Source organism: Haematobia irritans, chromosome 2, assembly GCF_050003625.1.
Source record: "Haematobia irritans isolate KBUSLIRL chromosome 2, ASM5000362v1, whole genome shotgun sequence".
Classification (NCBI taxonomy): domain Eukaryota; kingdom Metazoa; phylum Arthropoda; class Insecta; order Diptera; family Muscidae; genus Haematobia; species Haematobia irritans.
In genome coordinates, this window is record NC_134398.1 from 143,190,864 (window position 1) to 143,201,188 (window position 10,325).

Consider the following 10,325-nt stretch of genomic DNA (forward strand, 5'->3'; position numbering starts at 1 on the left):
GCATACATTCAATAATGCATGAACATTTGACCTTCAAACAAATTTGTTCGCGTTAGATCGCACATAATTTGTCCATCGATTGGCCGAAAGAAATTCTCCAAAAATACGATCACGGTGCTTTGAAACATGTCGATGACATCGCATGAGCCCTAAAGTAAACAGCTGTCGACTATTCGACCGAAGCGGTAGATGGGTTCCGAATGCATGTTTTGAAGAAACCTCAATCAGAGTGACAAAAGTGCTTCTATAATTGGTTCAAAAGCATGTGTATAAATCTTAATGGGGAATAGTTTGAAAAACAACAAAGCGGTTTTCGATGATTTATTTTTTTTTGTTCTCTAATTCTAAAATATAAAAGACAACCTTTGTAGTATGATTTTCTCTTCAGGGAATTTATGAACTTAAATACTGCTCCGAAACTATCGAACAGATGTTAGTTATGTCTCTGGTAGAGGTGTGCACGTGAGTAATAGTTTACTCACGCTCACGCACACTCACTACTGAAAAATCATACTCACGCACGATATTTTTTGGTAGGACTCACGCTCACGCACGAAAACGTGGTGACACGCGAAAAATACCGTGACTCACGAAAAATATCGTGAGTCTCGAATAATTTTATGATTAACTTACCTTACGGAAGTGTCGAGGGTGTTATTAAACTCTTAACATCCCAGGTGTCACTAAAATTGTAATTGAATTTAACTCTTAAGCGTTTTATGTTGGTGAGCAGGAATGTTTTCGTGAGTGTAATTCGTTACTCACGCACACTCACGAAGATATTATTTTCGTGACTCACGCTCACGCACGACATTTTGGTTTGTTAATCACGCTCACGCACACTCACGCTGTTGTCATGAGCGTGACTCATGACTCACGCACGAATCACGAAAATTTTCGTGAGTCTCGACAATTTCGTGTCACGTGCACACCTCTAGTCTCTGGTGATGGTACTATTGCTTATCCGGGCATCTACATCTCGAACAACACAATCAGTTCCCTGATACACAGCTTCTATTATGCCAAGTCTCCACTCACAACGAGGAAACTGGTAATCTTTGATCACTATAAGTTGATGGAGTTTGATATTGTCCTTTGGAGATTGCCATTTGTATCATTTCTGGACTCGTTATTTCATCCACGAGCGAACGCATGCTGCTGCGATTTCAGTCTTTCCCATCTATTAGAATACGAAAAATTCACATTGTGATTTAGTATTTAATACTAATACCAGTTCCACTCCACTCTAATGTTTCTAGTTTATGATAGTAAATAATTTGATAGTAATCGGCGTATTCTTTGGTGGGTGGGTGTTCCTGTCACGACATATGAAGATAAATGTTAACAAACTAATATAGAATTCCACAAAAAAACTTATTAAAATTATATTTGCATGTTCATTATGGATTGTGGGATACGAAAAAAATTGGCAATTCGCTATGTGTTTTTCATACGAGGATGAGAAAAGATGAAAAGGAAAATCAAGGAAGTTTAGATACATATGATAAAATATATATTTATGCCAATATTTGTTGGAACATTAGTTTTCAACCTTACCTCTTACCGATTTTATGGCTAATAAAAAACTAAGTGATAAAGCAATCAGTTAATTGATGATATTATGTTCCAGAATTTTTGAAGTAGACATCAATACCTACTTCTGGATTTAGTTGGGAATCATCATCATATTAATCTAATGGCGACTTCGTTTCTGTGAAAAGGTGTTGTCCAAATTTTACACCGCTTGTTCACTTTTTACTATCCACCCAAAGAATAGTGTAAAGTTACACATGTGGACAGAAAAATACGCATTTTTTTAACGAGTACATGGTTTTTATATTTTATGATTTTTATTGAATATTAAATAAAGCAAATTAAAGAAATTCGTCGAATTTTATGTGTACAGTAAAATAGGTGTATATGAAAAAAAAAACAAGTATATACGGCCGTAAGTTCGGCCAGGTCGAATCTTATGTACCCTCCATCATGGATTGCATAGAAACTTCTACGAAAGACTGTCATCCACAATCGAATTACTTGGGTTGTGGTATATTAAAACTTCTTAACATCGTTTTCTAAATTGTGAGTTAGTCCATACGTAACTATAGACCGAAATGGACCTAGTTAGGCATGGTTTTTAACGGCCATATACTAGCACAATATACCAAATTTCAACTGACTCGGATGAAATTTGCACCTCCAAGAGACTCCAAAACCAAATCTCGGTATCGGTTTATATGGGGGCTATATATGATTATGGACTGATATTGACCAGTTTTGGCATGGCTGTTAAATATCATATAATACCACCACGTACCAAATTTCAACCAGATCGGATGAATTTTCTCCAAAAGGCACAGGAGTTCAAATCTGGGGATCGGTTTATATGGCGGCTATATATAATTATGGACTGATATGAATCAGTTCCTGCATGGTTGTTGGATACTATATACTAACATCACGTACCAAATTTCAACCGAATCGGATAAATTTTGCTCTTCCAAGGGGCTCCGGAGGTCAAATCTGGGGATCGGTTTGTATGTGGGCTATATATAATTATGGACCGATTTCGACCAATTTTCGTATGGGTGTTTGAGGCCATATATTAACACCACGAACCAAACTTCAACCGAATCGGATAAATTTTGCTCTTCCAAGGGGCTCCGGAGGTCAAATCTGGTGATCGGTTTATATGGGGGCTATATATAATTATGGACCCATTTCGACCAATTTTTGCGTGGATGTTCGAGGCCATATATTAACACCATGTACTAAATTTCAGCCGGATAGGATGAAATTTGCTTCTCTTAGAGGCTCCGCAAGCCAAATCGGGGGATCGGTTTATATGGGGGCTGTATATAATTATTGACCGGGGTGGTGCAATTGTTGCATAGTTGTTAGAGACCATATACTTACACCATGTACCAAATTTCAGACGGATCGGATGAAATTTGCTTCTCTTAGAGGCTCTGCAAGCCAAATCGGGGGATAGGTTTATATGGGGGCTATATATAATTATGGACCGATGTGGACCAATTTTTGCATGGTAGTTAGAGATCATATGTTGACACCATGTATCAAATTTCAGCTGGATTGGATGAAATTTGCTTCTCTTAGAGTCCCCGCAAGCCAAATTTGGGGGTCCGTTTATATGGGGGCTATAAGTAAAAGTGGACCGATATGGTCCATTTGCAATACCATCCGACCTACATCAATAACAACTACTTGTGGCAAGTTTCAAGTCGATAGCTTGTTTCGTTCCGAGTTTAGCGTGATTTCAACAGACGGACGGACGGACATGCTCAGATCGACTCAGAATTTCACCACGACCCAGAATATATATACTTTATGGGGTCTTAGAGCAACATTTCGATGTGTTACAAACGGAATGACAAAGTTAATATACCCCCATCCTATGGTGGAGGGTAAAAAAACGTGAAAATAATATAAGAATTTGTGCATGAAAGTTAGTGTTTGCAATAAGCATCAAACCAGGTCGTTAATATCCTGTATATTCACCGACCACGGTCTATATTTTTTGGTGTGACATCCGTATTTATATTTCAAATGATATGGAACTCGTTATTTTATCGGATTTTCGAGCACATTTTGACGATATATTTATGATTCCTTTAAAACTCAAACAAAACTGGTTCCTATAAATCCAGAATCTGATGTAGCCTCCATATGTACAATCTGTATATGTAACATCGGGAGATTACCATTTGAACTCAACTGTTGGGAGAATATCATCATCAATGTCATCAACTCCACTTGAAATTCCAGCTACGTTGATGAGTTTTTAAAGGAAACTATTATATTTGATCCATGATGGTGGGCATTTTCGATTCGGCCGGGCCGAACTTAAAGACTTGTTTTATCTAATATAGACTCCAAGGCTTAAGAAATCATGCCATCGGCAACTGTTATCACGACCCAAGTAATTCGATTGCGGTTGACAGTATTTAGTACAACATTGTACGTAATCCATAAGATTCAGCCTGGCCGAACTTTCGGCCATTTGTATTTCTTTCATTTAAGGTGAGTACTATCTTCGGTTTTTCACCAAAACACTAAATTAAAAGTACAAATATATGTATTTATGAAGACGATTATATTTTGATCAAGTCTTGCCAAATAATGGATGGAAAAGATCCAAGAAATTGATTGCAAATAATCCTATATATTTCTAAATCTATTAATTAAAAAAAAGTAACCGTGAAAACAAGCTGGTTTTAAGTTTGAAAACTGAACATAGTACTCAGCTTTAGGTTAGGATTCCGCTCAGTCCGTTGTTACTATATGTGGTGAAATTCTCTGTTATTAATCAGTGCTGCCCGATTCTATGCCTAACTCAATCAGGGAGTCACCGTGGGCATAATCGTACTTACATACAATTTTGACCGAACACCAAAAGGTTTCCAGGTGTGGATTGTCCCTTCTCACTAATGCGGCTGACATTTCAAAGTGTTTCAAAGTTTCTCTAAATGGGTTCATCGCAATTTAAAACGTTTTTCCGACTCGGCTATAAGAAGGAGGTCTCTTGTCATTGATCTGAACATAGAATCGGACAGCACTCATTGATAAGAGAGAAGTTCACCACTTGTGGTATTATAATGGACTGAAGTATCTAAGTGAGGCTATAACAAACGGTTACCTAACCTTACTTTAGCTCAGTCGTAAGGCCTCTGTCCCTTACTTCATTACCAATCCTCGACAAATACTACAGCAACTATACGGAAAGAAAATGTTGTTACCATTGGGTTTCTTTGCGGAAATAAGGCCATTAGGAAACCAGTTGTGTCAATTTATCCAAACTTTGACTAACAAACATGTAACAACAACTACAACAACATGTCCTACAAAAAAGGAAGAGACTGACAAATTTAATGACATATTTATGAATTTTAGTTGGTTAAGTTTCTTGGTTTTTCCTACACCACCCACTAGTGCCTATAATCACTCCTTCTGCTCATTGCTAAACCTGTTGACTACAAAATTTCCCACCCATAGCGTACCAGAAATGGAAAAGGTAAAAGTGAACATGCCATTACTGCGGTTACAATTCATATTTTTACGGAATGATAAATTTCTAACAAGAGCTAAGAGAGCAGTACGCCATCAGACAGAGCCATTGTTAGTCAGTTCATATAAAGGACATTTGAAAGCCATCAATTCGATTGCCTATATAAATCAGGTGAAAATTTTAATAACGTAAGTCCTTGTATACAAAAAAAAAAACTTTGTGGAGATTAGCGAGAGATGGCCATCTAACTATTTCAGAGGAAGCCACGATTGCTCTTGTCGCCTATGGTCTTTGGGTGGTCGTTATCTGGGTACTTTGGGTACTCCTTTACCTTGGGCAAAACTGTCTCCTTTTGAACCAATCGAAGAGGATATTGGAAAATACCGTATGCCTCCTGACATACAAAAAGTGGCTAGTGCAACTACTATGAAGGTAAACATTTGAGAAATTGCTTTCGAAAATATCTCCCTAACCTCCATCGCCATGTTATGTAGGTTATCACTGGAACTCAATTGGAGAATTTCACCATGACCTATAATCGCAAATCAACTGAAGATCTCAAGAATGAAGTAATGGAAGAAGATGATACTTTACGTTTATATGGCAAACCTTTACGTGATCCCATATTAGGAAAACATTTCCAGTTGCCGGGACGTAGTGCAGCTGAACAACGCATCGATTTAGATGTAACCGCATCGTATATACCCGTCTTCACCCATCTTAAGATACATAAAGCAGGTGAATTGAATAGACCTTCAACACCACCGGTCATACGGCGTGTGGCCAATGAAAGCTATATGGATTTTTATGAACCTGCACATGGTGGCGCTGGTGGTGGTGATGGAGTCCAAGAAAAGTCTGAAGATCCTTTATTGAAATCTAATAGGCGAAGTACTGCTAAGGGCTCGGTAGTCTTTAGTGGAAACACTGAACAGCAGAATAAAGGGTTCCAAGAGATGAAGTGAAGAGAATGTTTAAAATTCGATTGGATTTTTAATGCATATTTTTTATGTTCTTTAGAAAAGTGTTTTCATATACGAGGGTGGTCCCATAGGTTTGTGTCATCATAGTGGAAACGCCACAAATCTGTAAGCGCTTTTCCTGTAGAATTGAGAACAGTTGGTAAGGCTAGAAAAGTCTCCCCGATAGTTAGATAGAAACGATATGAAATGAAATGATAACACCGAGGAATTAGAAATGGTCTGGTATGGAAAATTAACCATCTGACACAATATTAGGATAGCAATCCACAACAAGAATTATGTCTTTGGCAGAGGACACAAAAAATCTACAATCTGCCAGCAAGAGGTTCGTAAATTTCCCTTTGAAGGGTTCCGAAAAGGACTAGAATGCGGTTGACTACTCCTAAAATTGCCTCTCTCTCTGGATACTGGACTCGAAAGGAAACCACAACACCAGACAAAAAGTCGAACCAGAATCCAGCAAGCAGTGGAAAAGAGAATCCGTTGTCAATCCTTCGATTCGCACTAGCATGGTCTGTAGCAACAGGATGCCTCATTAGGGAGAAGGGGGACGTTCACTCTTGATCCGGGATGAGTCTTGAAGACCGAGTTGCGGAGGTGGTATGTAGCTGGAGAGAATCGGTAGTGAGCGATTTGGCGCGCTTAGTGCGTGCTTTATTCTTCCGTCTTGAAAGAGAATGAAGAAGTGAGTGGTGAAGCGGGAATGGTAAAACCTGCAGCCATTTGTGGAAACACATCTTCCGTTAGATATTAATTTTAAAAACTTCCTACTGGTTCGTAACGGAGATGGCATGTATAGGTGTTTGGTTTGGATACCTTTCTTTCGGACGTGAACATGGTGATTTGGGAGCGATACTGTAGAAGTGAAAGGGGAGAATCGAAACTGCTATTCCCCCAGTAAAAGAACAATGAGTTTGCTAAGGGGTCAGGTAACTATTCCTCGTAGAGTTACAATGTCAGTTAAACTCATACGTTTATCTGGACCTGGATATGTCTTGGACATTCGCCCTAAACGCCATGAATTCCGTGGAAGGTAATCATTTTTAATAACAACAAGCGAACCCTTTTCCAAATGCCTCTATGAAGTCTGCAATTTGTGGGATCTTGCGACAGAGCATGTTCGCATGTCGCGATGCATGTCAAAGATCTATAAAACTCCTAGAAAGTAAATCCAAACGACACGCTCAATACCTACAGCAGTCTTGAGATCGAATGGATTTGCAAAGATCTGTCCGGCACAGGGTATTCAAGGGAGCTACACTACTTTGAAATATATCAATTGAGCCGAAACAGAATCATCACAAACGACACGGACATATGCCCTTTCAGATACAACGCAGAAACCTACAACTTAACTATGGTTAGGTTAGGTTAGGTGGCAGCCCGATGTTTCAGGCTCACTTAGACTATTCAGTCCATTGTGATACCAGCGTGGAATACTAGTGGACATAATATCGAGAGAATCCCGAAAGAAAGTTCGTCGTTGAAACGAGCGCAGTAGTCCAACATATATTAGGAAACACCTTCTATTTCAGAGTTTCTAAAAAAATCCACTAATATGATACTTATAGGCTTTTGTTGAACCAATCTGAATTTTCAAGTCCAGCGGTTCACTTCGCAACTCTTGCTTTTCTCTCATCGGTTATTCGCCATCACAACATGTTTAACTCAATGACAAGGAACCTCCTTTTTATAGCCGAGCCCGAACGGCGTTTCACATTGTAGTGAAACCATTTAGAGAAGCTTAGAAATACTTCGTAATGTCACCAGCATTACTGAGGGAGGACAATCCACCGCTGAAAAAATTGTTGGTGTCCGGTCGAAGCAGGGATTCCAGCGATCACTCCAGACGCTCATATTGTAAATATTGTAAATATTGAACATATGGTAAATATTGAACAGCTCAGCCATCTCGCTGTTAGATTTGTGACAGTCTATGATCGTTTTCCAGTTGAATATAGAGTCCAAAGATTTTATTACAGATTGAATCTAACTCTGATAAGCCTATGTGTAAGCTTCCAGACCTCCATTTTTGACTGCTCACCGATGACTTGTTTCGAAAGTTTCGAAACGAAAAGAAGTCGTTCTGGGGTAATTCAGCAGAATAGTGGTGTTTAGGCAGATTTGACCATCACAGTGAAATGTCACCAAGTGGGGGCACTGTTTCAATTCAACGTTTAGTCGGCCTAATATTCTTCAACATTCAGATCATTGATCCTTTTACACATCTTCAGGAATTCGATTTGCTCGATTTGAGCGTGGTGTGGTGGATATTTCTTGCATTCATCGTCAAACCGGCCTAATAAACCGGCAGCACATAGCCCATAGGTCCTCTTACTCCCCTTCAGGTAGTCGTGGTGAATTATACATTTTGAATTTCAGAAAACGGTAAAAATCATTGATGAGATTTCACTTCATTAAGCTCTCGGTTTGCAGCCTACATCTAGGCCTCCAGAGTAACAGTGAATTCACGTTTCGTTGACTGTATCGAAACAACGCAGAAAATTCCTCTTTCCCAACAGATTTGATTGCAGATACTGTAAGGTTAGGTCGCCCGTTATGTCAGGTTCAATTAGATTATTCAGTCTATTGCGATTCCACAGTGGTGAACTTTTCCCTTCTCTCTTGTAAATTTGCGTCAGCGTGAGTGAATTTTGGCTCACTCTTAACCCTATAGCCTTAAGTTAAGTTTAGGTTGAAAAGAGGATTCAGGTTGCCTTGTCTCATGTCGGTTGACATACACCTAAGCCAGTATTGTGCGCTCAACTTCTCCTTTCCATCGTACCCTTCTTTTATTCCAGGAACTCTGTGTCTCCAACGAATTCCCTAATTTGTTTCCAGTCTCTGTCTCCAAGCTGGGACAGATCTCAAATCACCTATTTACCAATATGGTTAACTTTTTGACTAGTAAAGACAGGGTAGTGACAAATGTAGTGTTCCAAGGTCTTATCATTTCCAATACACGCCGTATATGCACCATCCTCTGTTGCTCCTAGTCGGCATAGATGTGCTCTCAATTCTATGTGCCCGGTCATTATTCCGACGATCCTCCTGACTGTCGTCCTACTCTCCTTGAGTAATTCCCCAGTCTTTCTATACCCTCCACCATACGATGGGGTAAATAACTTTGTCACTCCGTTTGTAACACATCGAAATATTGCTCTAAGACCACATAAAGTATGTATATTCTGGGTCGTGGTGAAATTCTGAGTCGATCTGAGCATGTCCGTCCGTCCGTCCGGTTGTTGAAATCACGCTAACTTCCGAACGAAACAAGCTATCGACTTGAAACTTGGCACAAGTAGTTGATGTAGGTCGGATGGTATTGTAAATGGGCCATATCGGTCCACTTTTACGTATAGCCCCCATATAAACGGACCCCCAAATTTGGCTTGCAGACCCTCTAAGAGATGCAAATTTCATCCGATCCGGCTAAAATTTGGTACATGGTGTTAGTATATGGTCTCTAACAACCATGCGAAAATTGGTCCGCATCGGTCCATAATTATATATAGCCCCCATATAAACCGATCCCCCGATTTAGCTTTCGGAGCCTCTAAGAGAAGCAAATTTCATCCGATCCGGCTGAAATTCGGTACATAGTGACCATGGAAATTCGGTATGGTCTCTAACAACTGTGCAAAAATTGGTACACATCGGTCCATAATTATATATAGCCCCCATAAAAACCGATCCCCAGATTTGGCTTGCGGAGCCTCTAAGAGAAGAAAGTTTCGACCGATCCGGCTGAAATTGGTACATGATGTTAGTATAGGGTCTCTAACAACTATGCAAAAATTGGTCCACATAGGTCAATAATTATATATAGCCCCCATACAAACCGATCCCCAGATTTGACCTCCGGAGCCCCTTCGAAGAGCAAAATTCATCCGATTCGGTTGAAATTTGGTACGTTGGTATCCAACAACCATGCAGGAATTGGTTCATATCAGTCCATAATCATATATAGCCCCCATATAAACCGATCCCGAGATTTGGTTTTGGAGCCTCTTGGAGGAGCAAATTTCATCCGAGTCAGTTAAAATTTGGTACATTGTGCTAGTATATGGCCGTTAACAACCATGCCGAACTAGGTCCATATCGGTCTATAGTTATATATAGCCCTCAGATAAATCGATCCCCAATCACACAAAAATTAGTCCATATCAATAATTGTATATAGCCCCCATATAAGCGACCCCCATATTTCAATTCTGGCTCCCTACGTACCGTGCAAAAGTCCATATCGATTCGTATTTATTTGTAGACTTACCTACACATACCTTTTTTGTCTAATATATACCACGTATGGACTA

General features: G+C 39.5%; 1 protein-coding gene across 1 annotated transcript in view; it reads left to right on the forward strand.

Annotated features, from left to right (window-relative positions):
- The window catches only part of LOC142226409 (WD repeat-containing protein on Y chromosome-like), a 29,671-nt gene extending 23,665 nt beyond the window's left edge, over positions 1-6,006 (forward strand). The window contains exons 8-10 of the mRNA XM_075296414.1: positions 5,014-5,214; positions 5,284-5,458; positions 5,521-6,006. Coding sequence (XP_075152529.1) covers positions 5,014-5,214; positions 5,284-5,458; positions 5,521-5,991 — 847 coding nt within the window. The 3' untranslated portion in view covers positions 5,992-6,006. The remainder of the gene's footprint in view (positions 1-5,013; positions 5,215-5,283; positions 5,459-5,520) is intronic.
- Positions 6,007-10,325: the final 4,319 nt, after the last annotated feature.